Raw genomic sequence first — 22,020 nt, 5'->3', positions numbered from 1 at the left:
CTAGAGTTTAAAAACCATCATTTTGCAGCCATCATGGTAAAGACTAATTCAGACAAGAATTATGAACGAATGCTAAATCTAACCTTAAGTCTGGATGAAAAGCAGAATATCCCCATGGTCTGAAAGTGCCTTTTCAGAGGTTGCTTATTATTTACAATGGAAAAAACTAAAACCATACAGCGGAGGAATATAATAATGCCTTAAGTGATCAAAATTAATTTAACGAAAAAGGAGCAAGTTACAGTGTGTACCTCTGGATGTGCTAATCTGAGAAGAACATATAACGTATGTAGTATTCCAGTTAGGAATATTTAACTTGAATTTAATCACAAGGAAACACCGTTACAAAACCAAATGAAGAACTTTCTATTTTTAAAAAAGTGGGAGGGGGACTTTACTCTTAAGAAATGTCCATGTCATAATGGAAATGTTCCTGACTAACGGACTTAAAGAAATATTACAACTAAATGCAATATATGATCCTAGACTGAATCTTGGACTTAAGGAAAAAAGTCAATATAGTACATTATTGGGTCAACTGATAAAACTGAAATAGGAAGGGTTGATTCAAGTACTGGATCAATGTTAAATTTAGTGATGCTGACAATTTAACTCTGGTTATATTAAAAAATACATCAAAATTTAAAAATACATCAAAAATTAAAAATTTTAATTTTTGGAAAAATACATCAAAGTATGTAGTAGTAATAGGCCATGATGTATGCAACTTCCTATATCTCGTGGTTTAGAAAAAAATACGCATGTGTATGTGTGTATTCCCACATATACATACATACACAACGAGACACACATAGGGAGAAAAAGAAACAGAGAGGGAGAGAGAGAAGGGAGGAAGAGATGCAGGCAAGACAGAGTAAAAGCAAATGAAGAAGTAAATGCCATAAAATGTTAACAGTAGATGAATTCGTGTCCTGCAGATTTAATGGAACAACATAGTGTTCTTTGTTCCATTGTCATGCTTGCTTATTTTCGAAAATAAAGTTTTCAGAAGTTTAAGCTATCATTCATCTTTGACAAATGTACTATAATAGTCCAGGACTTTACGTGAGAGCTTTGTCTATCACTGTTTTATACGACAGTTTTGAAAAGTGAAATGTACTCACCTATTGTTTGGATGATAGCATTCTGCACAATCTTCTCATCATTGTCTTTGGAACTTGTGTTTAAGTTGACACTGCCTACAGATCCCCCCTGTAAATCATTTGCTTCGAATTCAACACTGAGACGCAGATGTTTCAAAAGGGTGTTGAAGACTTCCAGCACTGTTGGACCTATAAAGGATCACTTATGTGAGAAGATACATGTTTCTAGTATTGCATATTTGAAGTCAATTATCTTATTTCTTCACAGATTGTTTTTGTGATTTTCTAGTCAAAAATCCATAGTAATTTATTAACTATTTCATTTTCTTAAAAAAGAGTAAATGAGAAATAATTAAGAAAGCCCCCTCATTATACCAACAAACACTGGGCATTTATGAGCAACTCATTGTTTGAATCTCTGGTTCCACCCTTAAAAAATGTGTATGTGCATACAAGAATTACCAAAAACTTTCTACCTATTTAATCTTATCTGTTCACAATAATGTGTACTAGGACAATATTTAACTTAACCGCTGGGTAAGAATCCACGAAATTATATAGTATAGCTCACAGAAGCATCAAATATTTATTTTGTATCTGTTGAGACTGAGGAAGGGAGAATATGCCTCAATTATGAGACAGAAACTACCTAATTTATTAGATTCAGGTTAACTGCATTTGTTCTCTTGCTTTTTGTTCTATAAATTCTCTGCATGTGTTTCTATCACTGCTTCTGTCCACTTTATTTTAATGAGTGGGTTTCATTTCTGCCTTTTACTCTTGATTCAAGCTTCATCAGGACAGGTAGCCATGTTTAAATGCCTCTTCAAATGTATAGAGCCTAGCACACGGTACCTAACACACAGTAGACATTAATCAGTGTGATGATTCAATGTATCATCTATGTTTTATTTCATATTTCCAATTAAATAACTTTCCAATTAAATAACCTGTTTTCTCTCTCTAAGTTACAAGATAAAATAGAAAATTCATATCCAAGATGCCCACCTTTATTTGACAATAAAAGAACAAAAGAATACAGTTGGGCCTCCATATCTGCACTACTGGATTCACAGATTCAACCAACTATGGGCTGAAAATATTCGGGAAAAAAAAAACCCACGATAAAAAAATAAATAAATAAAAAAGCAATACAGTGTAACAACTATTCACATAGCATTTACACTGCAGTAGGTATCGTAAGTAATCTAAAGATGATGTGAAGTATATGGGAGGGTGTGCATAGGTTATATGCAAACACTACACCATTTTATACACAGAACTTGAGTACCCACAGAGTTAGGCATTCTCAGGGGTCCTTAAACCAATCCCCTGCAGATACCGAGGGATGACTATATCATTACATAATATAGTTCCACTTTGTGTTTCAAGCAAAGAAACCATAACCAGATTCTCCTTCAAACTTCTGTATTTCTAATATGCACTATTCCATTTTTGTAGTTACATGTAGGTATAATATCATAAGTTTTGAACTACCCCTACTTCTCATTAACCCATTATCAAATCCTATCAACCTGACATTGTTATTCCTGCTGCTTCCATGCAAGGGTAAGTTCTTTCCCTCATGGATACAATGACACTAACTCGTTATTTCTAATGTGCCCTACATTTTGCTGCCAGAAAAATTATCCTATAGCACATTTCTCATGAAGATTAAATCTTTAAGGACTATTAATCAGCTAAAGGAATATGTCCACAATTTGGCTACGACTTAATTTTAAAGTCACTTCTCTGATTTCTAAACTAATACCATACATTCTACCCAAAAAGGACCACATAAAATTTTGCTCATGCTAATCCATTTTCCCTCCCTTCTATAAACCCTGGCTTTTTTTGTGATATGTGATCAAAGCTTGCCACATATTACAGTATTAGGTGGAGCTGTCAAATCACAAGTACACTATCAGTTTCTTGTCTCTGCATTCTCCCAATGTTCAGTATATAGTGAATACTCAAAAACCTTGAGTATCCTTGAAGAAGGAAAGGGAGGAGGAATTGATGTGGAGGAAAATACTTAACTGTGCACTAAAGAAGCCTGAAAATAATTGCACAAACCCAAATTTCAAAAAGAAAAAATTATTGTACATCTAAAAACGTATAGAAATATTCTTAAAGAGTTCTTCATACACTGCTATAATTACTGAAAGAACACTTTGAACCAGATTAATGCACATTTTATTTACTGGCACTCACCTATGGAACCTTTAGCAGCAATGGCAACAGCCTCTAACAGAACCTGAATGATACCTGCCCGAACCCGAGGAGCATCTTTTTTACGAGCATCAAGGTGTCCTAGAATCTCCTGGATCACGTGGTGAGAATACTGAGCCTGAAGGAGACAAAACAGTACAAAGATGTATAAACAAGTACATGTACCTTGGCAGAATTCCTAAGACTGAAAAAAACCACCTGACACATGTCCAATTAGTGACTGGTGGTAATGTTATGAGACAATAAATAGCCACAATACAAAGTCATTCTTTTGAAGAATAAACACAGATGCTGGAAAATATTTATGACATTCTGGGTGAAAAAAAGCATACTGCACAATACTATGTTTAATAAAATTCAATCTAGTTTTTAAAAAGTAAATTAGAATTATATATAAAAAGATTAACACTGGCAACCTCTGAGAAAGCGATTTATGAGAAATTTTTATTATCTTTATATTCTCTGTAATTTCACAAAGTACATTTATACACTTTTATGATTTGATAATAGTACAAAATTTTGTAAAAAACATAAATTATGACATTCACAGTATTTTTCCCATACCCAAACTAGATAAATACTATTTAACATGGACACCTAACAATCTAAACAGTCAAAACACTCACCTAATCAAGAGCTAGTGTCAAAATGAAAATATTATCGATGTGTACCTGACAAAATTTAAATCAAGGAGATATCAAAAGATGTACAATTAACAAAGGCAATTTTATGACATATAAATAAATCTGATCAACTGTAGTAAATGATGTTGGGGCCTAAAACAGAAAAAGGATAGCCAAAAAAATGTTTATTTTTAATTCCAGTGAAGAGATTTTTTTGTTTTTGAAGAGCAGCAAAGTTTTGTTTTTTTAAAACCTACACTTACACTCATGAGTAAGGATCAGTCTACTATCAAGCACAAGCTGTAAAAAGCGCCTGTGGCTCTCAATCGCCCTGTCTGTATTTGCCTTCAGAAAGGTCCCCCCACTCTGTTTTCAGGCTGGTTACTTTCTTTCCTTTGGAATGTGTGGTTTGATAAGAAGCAGAAGTGCCCTATGCATAATGGCTACTCTGCTCAAATGCAAAAAGTTTCCCTCCTTTTCTATCAAGTAACAGATTTCATCTCTAGGTATTTCTCAAATTTTTGTCATAATACACATCTACTTTTACTTTTAAAACCACCCAAGGTAAAAACTAAGTTTGTGTTTTCATCTTTACTTTTTTTCATTTAAAGCTATGTTAAAATAGATGAATATTAGGCAGGAAGACACACACAAAACCTGAAACTGAACTTCTTGTCCAGGAAGCTGCACGCTTCTGATGTGTGAACCTTGTGCAGTTATTACTCTGCCTTTATAGGTAAGAGTAGCCATTTGATTTATTGTCCAAATGAGGACACTGCAGAGAGTGAAGGAGGTATTGTCAATAATTATAAAGTATGACTACACTAAGCAAACCAGGGCATGTGTTCATTCTACTTATAAAGAACAACTCAAGAACAATATCATGTATTAAACAAAAGAATATGGAGTGAAAGGAAGGAAAGTGCGAAGATGTTATACAGTATGAAGTCACGTGTACTGAGGTTTCATTTATCCATGGTAAAATTTGCCCTTACACTGAAGTTTAAAGCAATGCTAACAGATGAATTGCTTTAAGACACAACGTAATACAGTGGTGGTTAAGTACACAAGCCCTGAAGTCAAACTTGCCCAAGTTCAAATTCTGACTCTATCATTTAATAGCTAAATAACTCTCAGATTAAGAGAGCATTATTTAATCTCCCTGTAACTCAGTTTCTCTCATTTATAATATTTAAACAATAACAATTATTCATAGGATTCTTGGGGCAGTTAAATAAGTTAATTTGTATAAAGCACCCAAATTGTGTCTACTGTATGACAAAATGCTTAATATGTATTAGTTATTATTACTACTTTTCAATTGGTGACTCCTGAGCTAATACATGACTATAACATTGAACATAACAACAATGACGACAAAAGAGTATTTCATTCAGAAGTGACCAGAAGCAGGCACTCTTCTAAGTACTTTATATGTATTATATACGCAAACAGTTCTAGGAGGTAGATTCACCTCAATTACTCCATGCCCTTCACAGTATAAATAAGGCACGTTTTAGCAATTTGTCTAAGGTCATGCAGAAACTATTAAGAAAGAGCCTAAAAGTGAATTCTGTCTGATCTCAGAGTACAACTCTTAATCACATCTTGTTACCCTCAAGAAATAAATTTAGCATAAAAGATAGGCTTTAAGTAAAATATTTTCCCTTTACCACAAATGCCTTACTATATTTGAAACTATGTCTATGTAAACCCTTAAGGATATAAATCCTAGTCAAGACTAGCTAGTTTGTTTTATGGAGAGAGGGTGAAATATTACCTAAGAGTGATACCTACACCAAGTTTATGGTAAATGGCAATTAAAACAATCAAAGCTATCCAAAGTTTTAATTGTACAATGGTAATAAACAGAAATTTCTATTCTAGTATATACTACCATTTCCAGAAATATTACACGTTTTCCCAAATTGCCAAACCCTGTCATAACACAATAGTAAAATACTAGACTATAGCTATCCCTTGATATACCTGGGGATAGGTTCCAGCCCCACCCCACACCAAAATCTGCACATACTCAAATCCTGCAGTTGGCCCTGTGAGGAAAAAAATCAGCTCCCATATATGTGGGGTTTTGAATCCAACAAATAATAGATTTTCGATCTGCATTTTGTTGGGAAAAAAAAATCTATACTGTAAGTGAACCTGCACAGTTGACACTCATGTCATTCAAGGGTCAGCTATATATATGACTTTCTGATATCCAGATAAAGCAACAAGAAAGGAAAGTCCCTTAGTCTAAACTCCACAAGAAGGTAAGCATCTGGAAAGGTGAGTGCACACTGAGGCCAGCAGCAGTCCCAGGCACATCTACAGCTCTCCAGTGCCCAAAGCTACTCATTTAAATGGTTGTATACATAGGAGACTAGATACAAAGCTTAGGGGCCATCCAGGAAAGGTAGGCTATGAGATCAGATATCCCTGTGACAATTCAGAACCCCTAAAAGACAGCACCCTCAATGAATCAGGGGATAGCAGGAGACTGTCAAGAAGCTTGTCTGTGTTGGCCTTGGCTCTGAGAGGAACCATGACAGAATGACTTAGTTATCCTTATTAGATCTATCTTTTCATCTTAGCAAATAAGAAAATAAGTAGCAAATGAAAATGTATGAGAAAAAAGAGCTAAATTAAGAGGAATGATTTATATCCTACAGCTCTCCACATCTGTTTGATAATGTGCTTATCTATACAGAACCAAAATTACTTATATATAGTAAATAGTTAATCAAACCTTACCTGAATGGAATACATTATAATTTTAAAGCAGTGAACTGCAAATTCATTGGGATCCCACAGTTTGTGATGATCTAAATGCCTGCAAATAACAAAAATTACTTTAAAATTCTCTATTTTATTATACTTTCTTCCTCTAGAAACCTCAACAATAGGAAAAGCTTAATAGTGAGAATACTACCGAAAAGAAAAGCAAGATTTCAATTTAATTCTTAATTAATGAACTTCATGAAATGTATGTTGCAATTAAAGCTATTTCTAAAGCAATGCTGTGGACCAGAAATAGTTTCATGAACATTTAATCAACAAATATTTATTGATTCACTGGTTTTTTTAATGTTGTGATTTATTAATTTACTTCTCTCAAAGGGTAATTTTAACTAACAAGTAAATCTGAATGAAAGAGGGTGAATGAAGGAAAAATATAAGGCTGGAAAACACCAGGGGAACAGCCTTAGATTATATTCACAGATTGCCAGATCTACTTCTCACCTACTATATCAAAATTAAATTTTAAAAATTGTCCCTCCGCATCAAAACCAGCTTTATTATAGCTATCATTTGTTGAAAATATACTTTATGCTAGGCATATATTATTAACCTTAATGGTTAATCTAGACCATGGGTTCAGGAATAAAATGATCAGAATTTGAATTCTGACTTCATTTTCTACCTATATGTCCTTGTCCATGAGCGAGTTACTTGACTTCTCTAAGGATCAGTTCTCTGACCTGGAAAATGGGGATAACAACAACATCCATTTCATAGGGTAAAAAGATTAAGTAAGATAAAGTATATGAGGTTAGCATAGTCACAGGGCGCAGCAGCACTTGATAAGTGGTAGCTTCTATTTTAATATATAAATAAACCACTTAATGCATGCATTCAAATCTTTTCAAAGGTGAAAAAATTGGAGCTCAGAGAGGTTGAATGAGTTTTTCAAGTTCATACAACTAATAAACAGCACATCCTGATATGACCTATATTAACATCTGTGCTGCTTCTTCTAACTTTCATTTCCTTGAAAGTAATAATTACTTTTTGGGTCATTAAAAATGGAAATGGCACAAAACAAAAGACATGAAATCCCTCTTGAATCATCATGGTTATTAAGGTCTACTATGTGTTATACTATGCTCTAGGCTCTAGACATTCGAAGAAGCATTTGAACATGGCTACCTGTTCTGAAGAAGCCTGAATGAAGAGTAGAAGGCAGAAATGAAACCCACTAATTAAAATAAAGTGGACAGAAGCAGTGATACAAACACATTCAGAAAATTTATAGAACAAAATGCAGAAAACAAATGCACAGTTAACCTGAATCTGATAAACTGGGTAGTTTCTGTCTTATAATTGAGTCAAATTCTTCCATCTTCACTCTCAGAAGATATAAAATAAATCTTTAACGCTAATATGACCTGTATTATCATGATTTTATGGACTCTTACCCAATAGTCAAGTTAAATATTGTCCAATACAATATTTATCTGCTAAGAGGCAGAAAAACAAACTTTATTTACCACTTCAAGCACGTTACCAATTACTTAGAATTCGCAAGTTTATTTGTCAAGAATTTTATTACAGTAACCTGCTAACATACTGGTCCTGGCTCAAATTTGTCCTATATAGCCCTATCTGATTAACTTTCTCAAAGGGACATTTCAGCCACTTTATACTTTGAGCTAAGGTCTCCACTGATTATCTATAAACTTAAATATAAAATTTTAAGATCTCTACAGTACAGCCTTAACATTTTCCCTCTTATGTCACTGTAAACCCCTAAACTACATCCAACACTCCAGCTAACATTATCAGTGTCTTGTACTTACTATTGATTAAAAATATGATATTCAAAATTTCTTTTAAATCCTTTATTTTCTTTACTCAAATAATAATTGAAATTAAAAATCTACTTCAATGTCAAACAAAAGCATTATTTACAAATAAAATACAATTTCCAGAGCAGTTTTTGATAACTACCTTCATTTACATTAAAAGATACTGGCCCTGGCAGGGTGCTGTGGCTCATGCCTGTAATCCCAGCACATGGGAGGCAAAGGCAGGCGCATCACCTGAGGTTGGGAGTTTGAGACCAGCCTCAACAACATGGTGAAACCCCATCTCTACTAAAAATACAAAATTAGCCAGGCATGCTGTTGGGCGCCTATAATCCCAGCTACTCGGGAGGCTGAGGCAGGAGAATCGCTGGAACCCAGGAGGCGGAGGTTGTGGTGAGCCGAGATCATGCCATTGCACTCCAGCCTGGGAAACAAGAGTGAACTCTGTCTCAAAAAAAAAAAAAAAAAAAAAGACACTGGCCCTAAATTCTCAAATTAGACATGATTTATTTGTTTTGAACTACTAGAGCACTTTTTGTCCTTTCCTCATAATTCATATATTATTTTATAAATATACACGTCAATCACCCATCAAATTTGTTATTCATGCATATATTCCCAAAATATCTGGCACCTCACTTGCAGAGGGCATTTAATATTTAATTAACTAAATGGCTAATGTGTAATCACATGTTTACTTAAGATTAATTTAATCAACTAATACATGATCAGAAATTTTAAGTTCTATATAGAAAAGAACATAACTCAGTTCATGTTATTCAACTCAAGTACAGCTTATTTGGTAAATTCTTTCTTCCAAGCTGGCTCTCTAGATTTTTAAGGTCTTATAGATTAGTTCTAAGAGTATTAAGATAAAAAAATGGAATTCTGATGTTAAGTCAGCATGTCCAGCTGGATATTAAAAAAATAAATTTGCCCTTGGTATATTTGGCATAATTCTGATTAATTTTTAGTAGCATTTCCGTAAGTTTACAGAACATTTAAACAGTGGATCTCAATATTTTGGAGGTGGGAGGAAACATAGATCCCTTTGAAAATCTAATGATTCTCTAATTTTTAATATAATTTTATGATTTATAGATTCTTGTAACTAAGGTTCAACTTTGAACACTAGGCTACGAACATCCATCTGTCCTAAAGAACTCTGGATGTTACATTAGGAATACCGTATATATTCTATAAAGCCACTATTACAGTCAGAAGGAGAAAAGGACAAGGTGAATTTTAACAAAAGAAAGACTAGCAAAAACGTCTAGAAATTACATAGAATATTTTATGGTAGATCTATCATCTGGTGACTGAGTTAGAAACACAACGGCTTGACAAGGCTTGAGAGATCATGTCTATGTGGAGAAACTCAAAGCTCATTAACGTATTTTGCCGGGAGGAGAGCATGAAAGTACCAACGAGATATTTAATATTCTTGCTCTGATTAATCACTATGTAAAAGATGAATTTACTCAGGGATGTGAATGTGATCTAAGGTAGCCCAGCCATGGCAAAAAGACAGCCAATAAATAGAAGCCAGTGACCAGTTAAAACTGACCATGAAAGTTAGTAGAAGAAGATACATCATACTTAGACACTGTTTGTTTAAATATTTCACTGCACATATGCATTTCAAGGTCTGTAAGTAGATACTCAAGTTAAACAATGCCCATGATATTAAACATATTATTACACTTCATACTTAAAGGGAAAAAGCTAATTAAGTAATTGAACCACTGTTCAAACATATCATGCATGACTCAGTCCTATACTACTTCTACAATGTTACACTGGTTCCATTAATAACTCACTCATGCAAGTAAAAAAGTAGTTGTCCTCTATAAATAAGTTAACACAGAATTAACACAGCAAAGTCACAAATAACCAGGAAAAACTACTTACGCAAAAACTGGTCTAACAGCATTATTCATATTCCCAAAAGTTGCTCGACCCAGTAGTTCTCTGAAACAGTTTTCAGCCAGCACAGCAGGATTCTCTTCTTTGTCAGTTGCAGAAGGAGAAGAAGGAGGGCCTATGCGACTAAAAAAAAAAGGGAAATAAAGAAAAACACAAGAATTTTAACATTAGTTCTAATAAACAATACACTTTACTTTTTAGAAATGTTAAAATGGCATTTTCTTTTTATCCTCCAGCAAATATAAAGCTTAATTCTAATTTCATGAATTTAACACCACCAAAATGAATCATACACTCTTTCAAATTGAAGAAATAAACTTGGCTGTGCAAATTATTTCTAACAGAATGTCTCTTATACTCAGCAGCTTGCTATTCACTTTCATTCAACTTTTCTGTATTTATAGCAAAATCTTAGTAAGAACACAGGGCCCAGAGACCGTCTTTAGGTATCCTTCATTTAACTGTAAATGGGCAAAAATAAAGTGAAAAACTATGACATAGCCTGTAAATAAAAAATAAAATTTAAAAGCTAATTAGAGTATCTGTATACGTAGCTGTCTTCAGCAGACAATATTCTATTCACATCCTGAAACATTATTTTAGGCTAATGAATTTATGAATAATAATTCTAAAAATGTATATGTGGCACTGGGATTGTATCACGATAAAACATAATTTCTTAAGAATTGACAACCAATGAGCTGTTTCTTGTATTTTACTTATGCTAATCCTGGACCTCAAGAGCCATAATTATGGAAAATGGGTTCCCAACTAGCTAGTGAACCTTTAAATAGTAAATATTTGAGATAAGGAAACTTTCACCTCAGCTACAGTGCCAAGAATAGGAAAATACAGATAGTACTAAAGTACATCAACTTTCACACTTTAGGAAAGGTTCCCAAAGCTGGAGACAGTCACATCTAAGGAATTAAGCATGAATCCTTTCTGTAATTACTGTAAATTAACATCAATGTTTAAGTGTTACCATACAGTTATCAACTACCTATCATTTCTAGACTACTTTTATGTTGCTACTACACATATAATCACTAAAATCATAAATAAAATGTAAATTTAGAACTACAGATTGGATCACTTTTAAATTTGATTCAAATTTTTCTCCTCAAACTGCAAGAACCAGGAAAGTCAGGATAATAAGCCACTGGAGAATACTGCTTCTGAAATATTTATTAATATATTATTTATATTAAATGTTAAAAATATTATTTATAATATTTTACTATTCGTTTATTAACTCATTATCTCTGTGTATGGTAACAAAAATGTGGGGGATAAGCATGCTTCTAGTATTTGAAAAAGTGGAATAAAGTACAGAATTCTCACTGCAAGTGAATGTTGTAGAGGAAAAAGAAAAAAAGAGCATAAATCGCAAAACAATATTCAATTCCAAAATATCTTAGGACAAATCAAATATGAACAGTGTCTAACCATTTTGTTGAAAAAATAAAATACAGTGTAGGTAGCTATTATTATCATTATCATTATTATTTTCGTTAGTTCTAACTCCCTGTGCAAAAGTATGCTGGATCTTTTAGATTAACAAAAGTAAAGTTATAATTTCTGTTTCTCACATTTGTAACTTTAAGTAGTATTCATTAAAACGGCAATTTGAATATTCAATAACTAGTGGCAAATAAACTGTAAACTTATTCTAAAAGAAAGGCTTACGTGTATGAGTAATATTCTGTAGTCTCCTATAAGCCTAATGCGATCACCACAGGCTAAAAATTTTTTCAGAAAGGTACATATTTTTAAACTCATTTAACTTTATGAGACTACTTTTTACACAGTACTAGAAAAAACATTCTTATCCTAGCAAACACACATACACATACATAAAAGTAACACAGTCTCAACACTAGTATCTTTTTAAATACCTGTCAACTTCTTCTATCTTTTGCATGTTAAACAGAAGGGATGGAACAATCTTATCCATATGCTGAGGTTCCCAAATGGTGGCCCGAAGTTCATCGTTAACTGTTTTGCGAACCACACCTTGAATACCTCTAATTCCAGCAATTCGTATCCTATTTTAAAAAAAAAAAAAAAAGGAAGAAAATGAGCCATAAAAAAATTATTTGAATAAGTCTGTTTGCCTAAGAGAATGGGTATCAAGTAAATACTGTTATCTTATCCATAAAATATCTTAAAATAACACACAAGTCTAAGAAAGTAAATCTCAAAAATTTAAGAGACACAGAGATATGCCCCAAAAAGGCTTACTTTAAATATCATGTTCTTAAAATCAGCATTTAAAAAGTTAAAAGGACTCTAAAATACAGAAATATCTATTTTTCTATTTAAAAAAAATCAACAACATAGATTTTCTTAAAATGATAATGATACTCCATTTCTTACGTAGAAGTCTTAAGAGCTGAGTGAAAACAGGATTTCCCTGTTCTGCACACCCTTCATGCTTCTTCAGACTTCTCAATGTTCCTCCCTAACAGCCCTTCCACTCCCTTAGTCCACCTAGACAGAAGACTAAGCTGGTTCTTTTAAAAGGTATTACAAATAAGAACTATCGAAATGGAGCACAGATAACCTCAGCCACATATATACAAATGTGTCTATAAACACATATACATTATCATATAATAATCGGATGTGACTTAAAATGTATCAATATAGTAGTGAGAGAATGCTGCCTTATCCTCCCATCCCAGATCACATCACCAAACCTCCTCAAGCTCTTCCTTATACTTCTTCAAAAAAGCAAAAGAAAATAAAAATCTATAGGTTCAAGAATGAGAAGAAAAGTGACTTGTAAACAGTTTCTAAAAACTGCAACAGAACAAAGTCTCAAGCAGAGCTAACTTGGCGGCCCAATTAGTCTCAAAACATTTTCCTTCTGGTCAAATATGATGGCTATTTACTTCCTTTCTTTCTACTGTCTAAAATACTCACCAATTGGATGTTTATTCAGTTTACCTAGCATTGTCTTCCAAAAACAGTAAATAGGTTTAAAGAATAGAAGATATGGGGAGGGAGGTGACATTGCTTTACATCCCCATGGCAAAATAATGCAGGCATTCAAGAGTAGCAGATGGAGAATGGGAGGTGGCAGTAAAATGATACTGAACAGGTGAGAAAAATGAATTAGAAGACACAAAGGCAAATTTTGCCTATTTCAAAGCTGTGTCTATACATGCTACTTTTTAAAACATAAAGAAGATCTATGAGAGAGATTCTCGTGCAGCTATTACAGTGGGCAAGGCTAACACTGCTACAAAAGGTGCCTGCTTTATGTACCTGCTGCTATGCCTTGGGTGATGAGAAGGCCAAGCACAAGGTGGCATGGAGCACATGAACAAACAAGATGAAACTTGTATCATGCCTTGTGAGACAGCAGCCTAAATGGTGCAGCAGCAGATAGTGGTGCCCTTGTTCAAGGTTAAAGGGTGGTGTCGGTGGTAACTACCAATAGCTACTATAGCTACACAGCTTCATCCTACCCAGATCTAACATCTAGACTAATCAGCACATTCTAGCCATGATCCCCCAAAAGGAACTCCACAGTTTCCCCATCAGTAAAATAGAACAACTGTCACATCTACAGCATAGAAATGTTGAGTAATTTAAATGAGTTAATTCATGTAAAGTGGTTAAACAATAATTGGCACATAGTAAGCACTCAGTGTTGGCTGTTCCCGTTTGCTGCTAACCATGATGAGGATGATGACAATGATGGTGGTGGTGGTGGTAATTTCTACCACAGCTGAAGTTTCTTTAGAAAATCAGAGTTAGAGATTAAGATTATGATGCTGCAAGTGGGAACCAGTTCTTCAAGGAAAATAAGAAAATCCTAATATTTACCACCAGCTCCATCTCCTACTGTCCATGTCCCCTGGAGTTCTACTTGATAAGAGCTTGGTAAAAAAAATAAAATGACTAATGATTTATCTAAGTTAGAATTCAGAATATAAATATACTTAAAGAAAATCAAAAGGGCTTTTATTTAAGGTAAAGCAAAAATAAACTAAGTATTTTATATTAAATAGCATTTTAGTTTACTCATTTGTTTTACAGGAATTCAAATAAAATGTGGGTATTATGGAACTTCAAATATGATATAATATTGGAAAGACATAGAATTAGCAAAATGTACTCTAAGTCCTTTCATTGGTTTATAGAAAATTTCAAAGTTTTTCTTGGAAGCAGTAATGAAAAACAGGTAAAAATATATTCAAAAGACAAGATATTTCACTAGGGAATGATAAATATTTAGAAAAAACATACCACATTCCAGATATTTTCTATATTTTGAAAGAAAGCAAAAATGTTAAAATCTTGAAAAAACTGCCATTTTCTTTAGCTAATCTTTGTATCTTTTTGCTCCATTAAAAACTTATTATCAGCCTCTCAAGAGAGAGAACAGTCTCATAAACATTTAAAAAATATCCTTGAGAGAGAGAAAAAAGAATTTTCCTGGTGATAGAGACAAACAGAAAACTAATTCTTATAAGGTAATTGTAGTATTTTTCACCTCTGAGAAGGCTGTACACTTCGTAATAAAGGAATAATAGCAGGACTCTAAATGGCCTATACTCTACTGAGCAAAAATTATACCAGCAGCATCACAGACAAAAATAAATCTTATACCTGAAAATAACTACTTAATCACCTTTAAACTTTCTTTCTCCAATTAAAATAACATTTATACTTATTTTTGTTTCATGTAAACCAGCACTGTAGCTTGTATGCTTTAACTAAAAGCTAGTTATATTTCTGTACATTCCTTTATTTATTTTAAAATAAAAGTAAAAATTATAAAGCATTCTATATCTTGATTATCAACTGCCCACAGTAACTTTAAATCCTGGCAGATTTCTTGGTTTTTAGATGTAAGATAGTAATGCTCAAATTACTTTCTATGTTTCCCAAAGTCATTTTGACTTTAATTCTTAACTTTAAAGTTTCTCATTTCTGTATTTCTCATTCTATCCACCTACAGATTGAGTTTATAAAATATTTGACTCCAGATTTTTAGTAGGATACATCTAGAAGAAATGTTTAAAAATGTCCAAGATAGTTGTCATGACAACCTCAGATGGATAGTGATTCAGTAATATACATTCATTCCATTGATCTACTTATTCACTCAAAAAGTACTAACTGAGAGCCTACTATGTACCAGGCCCTATTCAAAGTACTGGCAATACTGCAGTCCTCAAACCAAAGTCCTCACCCTCCTGGAATTTATATTCCATAGAGGAGCAAGAAACAAAGAGATACATGATAAAAAGATAAAGATAACTAGGGATGGAATGAGAAGGGTGACATTAATAAAGGGTGGCTGGGGAGGGTTCTTGTGATAAGGTGTCATTTGAGCAGAAATCTGAACAAAGTGGGGTAACAAGCCATGTGGGCACTAGAGAATTGTTTTTTGCACCAAGACCAATGTGTCCAAAGGGCCTGAGGAGAAGTGTGACTAAAGTGTTCAAGAAATGGCAAGGAGATCCACGTGGCAGGATTAGAGCGCAAGCAGGAAGAAATGATAGAAGGACAGGATCTGACAGAGTAAGCAGAGCATGAGGAGACATTCTAGGCAACAGTAAAGACTGCATTTTAGTGAGCTGGAAAGCCATTCTCATTTTGCTACTTCAGTCAGTAATTATAGCTTCTAACAGCAATGGAAAGCCATATTTCAGCCATATTCTTGTTTCCTCTGGTAATCATTATGTAACATATAAACACAATATTCATCTCTAAATTACTTACTATAGACCATAAAGTAAAATAATACATACTCTGTTCGTATTTCTGGATCACTATGACAGGAATGACACATGGCACTGAATCGAGACACAAAAAAGTCATAACGTCTGTGATAGGAAGGTGTGTCTTCTTCAATATTTGCAAATTTGACAAACTAAAAAACACAAATAATATAAACAATATATATTACCTTCTTAAAAGTGTGGACCAAATACATTTAATTTCATACACCGTCATATTAACAAGCAATATAAAAATAAGAAACAAACAAAATACCAAATATGACATTAATACAGAAGAAACTTTCTTTTCTTGAGATAGGGTCTTGCTCTGTTGCCCAGGCTGCAGTGCAGTGGTGAGCCTTGAATTCCTAGGCTCAAGTAATCCTCCCACCTCAGCCTCCCACGGCGTCAGGACTACAGGCATGCACCACCAAACCTGTCTAATTTTTTGATTTAATTTTATTTTTGTAACAATGGGGGTTTCGCTGTGTTGCCCAGGCTGCTCTTGAACTCCTGGCCTCAAATGATCCTCCTGCCTTGGCCTCTCAAAGCACCCAGATTAAAGGCATGAACCACTGCACCCAATCCAAAAGAAACTTTTTAATAATAAACTTTTAGAAAACAAGAGGAAGAAAAAAGAAGAAACGTAATCTATGCTTTCCCTAAATCTTAATCCATAATAATGACAATGTATTTATCATTGCACAAAGAACACAAGCTTTGAAGTAAGAAAGGCCTAAGATTGAATCCCCCTATTATATACAGCATTACTTCACTGTGTCTTTGGACAAGTTATTTAGCTGTAATCCCTCATCTATAAAATGAAAATAGTATTTCTAAGTTTGAAGGGTTTTCGAGAATCATGACATAATTAATATATGTAAAATATCTAGCATATACTATATTATTTCTTTAAAAACATGAACCAATGTTGCATGGCATTAACATGTATTACCAATATTATTATTTATAACAAAAATTATATGTTATTTATTGATATTATTTAACATTTTTCTTTCTTGAATCAGTAGGTATACAGCTATACTATATTATGCTCCACACTTTTCTATATTTGAAACAGTTTACAATAAAAAAAGAGGTAAAAACAAAAAGTATCTAGCACAGTTTTTGAAACAAAGGAGAACCGAAATACATTGCATCTATTACTGTCATATTGAGTTGGCATTAGCATGAAGAGGAAAATGTCAACAAATTAAACTGTAGGAAGACCATTAATAAATTTTAAATTAGTACTGGTCGTGCTCGACAACATAAGGCACTCAGCACCACTAAGAAAATTAGACCACCAGTAAATACTAGGTAATTAATGTTGGTCAAGATAATATGGCATTTCATTTAATAAAATTCACTCAAATTAAGGTAAGTAACTGGGGAATTTGGTCTTTTGCCCAAACAACTCATTAAAACAATCTAATGGCACTGCTGGGTGAAAGTAAAGACATTTCTGGAAATGTATACTAAAATTCTCCCCCTAGCTAGTAAGCCACTTCCCCAAAACGTTCCTCACCTAATGTAAACAAAACAGGAGAAGCCTAAGTAGCCACCTTGCCTGAAACTAAGCTTGTCACATCATCTAAATGCATTTGGAAATACCCAATATATTCCTGCTGAAGTAAGTGAAAAAAATCATATTAAGATTTTGAATGAGGGCTCATTTAATGCTCTTGCTACCAGTAATAACTAACAGTGCTATGCACTCTTCCAAGAGCTTCATATATATCAACTCATGTCACACAACAATCCTGTGAGATTGGTATTCTCATTAGCCTCATTTCACAGATGAAAAACTGAGGTAAAGAGAGAATAAATAACTTGCTCAAGGTATACAGTTAGAAAGCGGTACAGGCGTAGTTCAAACTGGGGTGGTCAGACTCTGGAATCCGTACTGTCAGCACCTCGTATACTTCCTCTTCCTGTCCTATACCAGAAAATAATTATCCATAAACAATAGCAGGTAATATATGATTCTGTTATTTTTTTAATTAAAACTCTGAATGGGAACATACAGTATTCATGTAGGTTGAACGCCTTAAAGCTTCTCAGAGAAGAAGTTGGAACTGAAAGACTGAAGGTGATACAATGAAACTAAAGACAAGAGAATAAATATTACCACTGTATTTTCTTTTTAAAGTAGGTATGCTTTCCCCAAACTTATTTTAAGGGACAATGGTTCAAGATAGAAGAAAATGAATGTGGCGAGCAGAAATAGTTCAGAAGCAGTCTAAAAAAGAATAAACATACAAAACCTTAACTTCTATGGTAAATTTATTTTTAAGACCATTCAAAGACCATTCAAGACCATTCAAAGGAAAAGAATAGCCTTTTCAACGGATAGTAATGGCATAGTTAAATATCCACATGCAAAATGTGGATAAAGCTGAATGCTGAATTCATACCACATACAAAAGCTAACTCAAAATGGATTATTAAATACAAACCTAAACTGTAAAACTCTTTAGAAGAAACTATAGGAGTAAACCTTTGTGATTTTGGATTAGGCAATAGTTTCTTAGATATGAAACTGAAAGCATACCTGTCCACCACCCCCCCAACACACATACACACCCACGCACACCAACAACAAAAGGAAAAAAAAAAGCAATTGGACTTCATCAAAATCAAAACTTTAGTGACTCAAAGCATACCAAGAAGAAAGTGAAAAGACAAGACCATAGAATTGGAGAAGATATCTGCAAATTGTGTATCTGATAAATAACTCTTACCAAGAATATATAAAGAACTTTTACAACTCAACAATAAAAAGACGATTGAAAAAAGGAGGGAAAGGATTTGAATAGACATTTCTCCAAAGAAAATATACCCAAGAGTCAATGAGCACATGCAAAGTTTTACCATTAGTCATTAGGGAAATGAAAATCAAAACCACAATGAGATACCACTTCAGACCCTCTAGGATGGTTAAAATTAAAAAAGATAGACAATAACAAGTACTGGTGAGGATGTGGAGAAACAACACTCACATGTTAGTGGTGGGAATGTAAAATAATGCAACCACTTTGGAAAACAGTTAAACACAGTTACTACATGACCCAGCAATTACACTACTAAGTATATATCCAAGAGAATGAAAAACACACATCCACACAAAAACCGGTACACAAATCTTCATAGCAGCATTATTCATACTAGCCATAAAAATGTAAACAACCTTAATTAATGAAAAGGCATGAAACTCAAAAGGAATGTAGGACACAAAGTTAGTGTTGCAATAAAAGACCAAGAGAAAATAAAAATGACAGGTATGCATTCATTTACAGGCAGATATTCTATTATGATTAGTTAATACCACAGATTTCACAAGAAACAGCAGAAAGAGTGAGAGGCAAAGTATTCTAATTATCTTAATTTGTGTTGACTGTTCAAATGCCCTATTCAGGGAATTCGTCTTTACCAGGTAAAGTCATTCTAAGAAGCAATTAATTCTAGATATGCTAATTAAGCATATATTTAGCTACAAAATAGTTTTACTCACAGAATTCGTTCCAAGAACTTGAAGCTTTGGTTCCCCCGATTCCAGCAGCTTTGCCACCATATGAAGAAAGCTTTCTACAAATGGCTTAATGCTTTGAGAATGGCAAGCCATGAGAAGTTGGTCCAGTGCCTCCATAGCTATCAAAACATACCTACATGTAGGAGAAAAAGAATGTCAAAGCATTTCTACCTCTCTTAATTCTCCTAAGTGCTTTCCATTGGAAGAACTGAAATAATTCTATTGAAATACACTGAAGAAAGAAATGCAAATTTAGTAACTCCTAAGTAAAATCTTAATTCTCACACAGCACTAATATCTTGGTTATAAAATAATCCTTCTATCAAAGTATACAGAAAATATACACTGTATTCCTCCATTTTCTCCTTAATTATCTGAGCTTCTTTAATATTAACTTTGTGTATATTTTTCTTTGTAAATATGGACATTTTCTATTTTCCAGACTTTTAACCATATTTACTTGTATCTGACCCAAAATAATTATTACGGTAATGTGACAATTTCCAATATAATCTACTTATATGTCTAAATGTGAGTAGATAAAACACTATCAGCAACAGAACATTATTTTTAAAATCTCACAAATATTACTTTACAATTCATCAGATTTTACATCTTGTACTTAAAATTCAGACAGACACCAGAGGCTAGGAAGGGCATGTAAGTGGGGCTGGGGGGGCCGGGGTGTGGAGGGATGAAGAGAGTTTGATTAATGAATACAAACTTACAAAATCAGATAAAAGAAGTAGTTCTAATATTCGGTAGCACAGTAGGGTGACTAAAGTTAGCAACAATGTACTGTATATCTCAGAGTAGCTAGAAAAGGACTTGAAATGTTCCCAACACACAGAAATGATAAATTGAGGTGATGGATAGCCCAAATACCCTGACTTGATCTTTACACATTCTGTACCTGTGACAAATACTCACATGTACTCCATAAATATGTAAAATATCATGTATCAATTTTTAAAGGGTAAATCTAAACAATAATTAAAATTCAGTCTTTAGACACTTTTCCTTCAACAATCAACCATAAAGCTATGTGTGCCATGACTTACTAAAATATTCTAAGTGGTAACAATGCAAAGGTACAGAAAGCTAATATATCACTTGGAGAACAGAATACTCCTGAAAACTTGGATCATAAAATGACAGAATGAGAAAGTATTTATAATCCAAATTGCAAAGTTATTCTTGTGCAAGCACAGAGACTATAGTAGGACGGTAGACTTCTATTTATCAGTAGGAGTGTAGCTAGCACAGTGCCAAATCAGCATGCTTGAATTTCCTGGGCCTTGATATCTAAGCCTAACACGGTTCTTTCTTATTACTCCTCTGAGAGGTAAAACTGAAGCTGTGTGGAAAAAAAAAATCATCTGGTTAACAGGATCTTTCTGTTTGTTTTCAATTTAGAGATTGATTTTAAAATTACAGTATTGCACTGATAGACTAAGTGAGTCAATTTCCACTATTTCCCATTAGAAAAGTCTCAAAAATCAATAGTCACAAGCTAAAGGTAACTCAGTAAATTAACATAGTCTACTCACAAAACCTGACCACCAGGAAAGTAATAAAAGCCACAGCATCTATCAGAGTATTATACATTTCTTTGTATAATACTACATGTTTTATCCTCTATATATTATCTTTGTTGCACTAAATGGCAAAATAATCTATAGAATGATTTAAAAGTCTAGAAAGAATTTTCCAAAGATACTATTTTAGCAGCCATTAGTTTCCTTACCCAGAACGATGTCTGACAACATCCCTGCTCAACCTTTCTGCCAGGTAAGAACCAATTCGATCCAGTTTCTCTGGAGCAGATACTGCATAAAATGTCAATTTCTCCATATCAGCTTTCACAAGGCCATCCTAAAAATAATAAGAATAACAAGATAGATTATATTTTCATGCTTATCCTATTTTTAAGTGTTGCCTGCTTTACATTTTCCCTTTTTGGATTGGGGATTAAATGATATTTATGAATAACCCTTCTGTACATAACCTCCTTAGCGCTAATATTCACCATGATGGATACATAGAACTTTCAAAACATTTTTTAAAATGCCCCATTTACACAAAGCACAAACAGTAAATTAGACTCTTAACATCTTCCTTTATAGAGACATAGCTCAATTATCTGTAGTATATAGGGAATGGGATATAGATGTAAAAAGATTTCAAACAAAATTTGTTTCAGTTTAAAAATGTGAAATGTTTATTAAGCTTGTTTTACTCATTTACTTACATGATAGTCAACATATGGCTTTT

The 22,020-nt window shown here is 33.5% G+C and overlaps 1 protein-coding gene across 9 annotated transcripts in view; it reads right to left on the bottom strand.

Annotated features, from left to right (window-relative positions):
* EFR3A (EFR3 homolog A) overlaps positions 1–22,020 on the bottom strand; it is a 101,631-nt gene that overhangs the window by 42,997 nt on the left and 36,614 nt on the right. For all 9 annotated transcript variants that reach the window (XR_003120779.1, XR_003120778.1, XM_025393861.1 and 6 more), the window contains exons 3-10: positions 21,494–21,621; positions 19,729–19,879; positions 16,245–16,366; positions 12,372–12,521; positions 10,459–10,596; positions 6,713–6,791; positions 3,318–3,453; positions 1,125–1,292 (exon numbers count right to left, since the gene is read on the bottom strand). Coding sequence is in view for 7 of the 9 variants with exons in the window: in XM_025393863.1 (XP_025249648.1) it covers positions 1,125–1,292; positions 3,318–3,453; positions 6,713–6,791; positions 10,459–10,596; positions 12,372–12,521; positions 16,245–16,366; positions 19,729–19,879; positions 21,494–21,621 (1,072 nt within the window). In the remaining 2 variants the exon portion in view is untranslated. The remainder of the gene's footprint in view (positions 1–1,124; positions 1,293–3,317; positions 3,454–6,712; positions 6,792–10,458; positions 10,597–12,371; positions 12,522–16,244; positions 16,367–19,728; positions 19,880–21,493; positions 21,622–22,020) is intronic.

The sequence above is a fragment of the Theropithecus gelada genome, chromosome 8 (genome assembly GCF_003255815.1).
Source record: "Theropithecus gelada isolate Dixy chromosome 8, Tgel_1.0, whole genome shotgun sequence".
Taxonomy (NCBI): domain Eukaryota; kingdom Metazoa; phylum Chordata; class Mammalia; order Primates; family Cercopithecidae; genus Theropithecus; species Theropithecus gelada.
The sequence above is the reverse complement of the archived record's forward strand: the minus strand, read 5'-3'. Positions and strand labels throughout refer to the sequence as shown.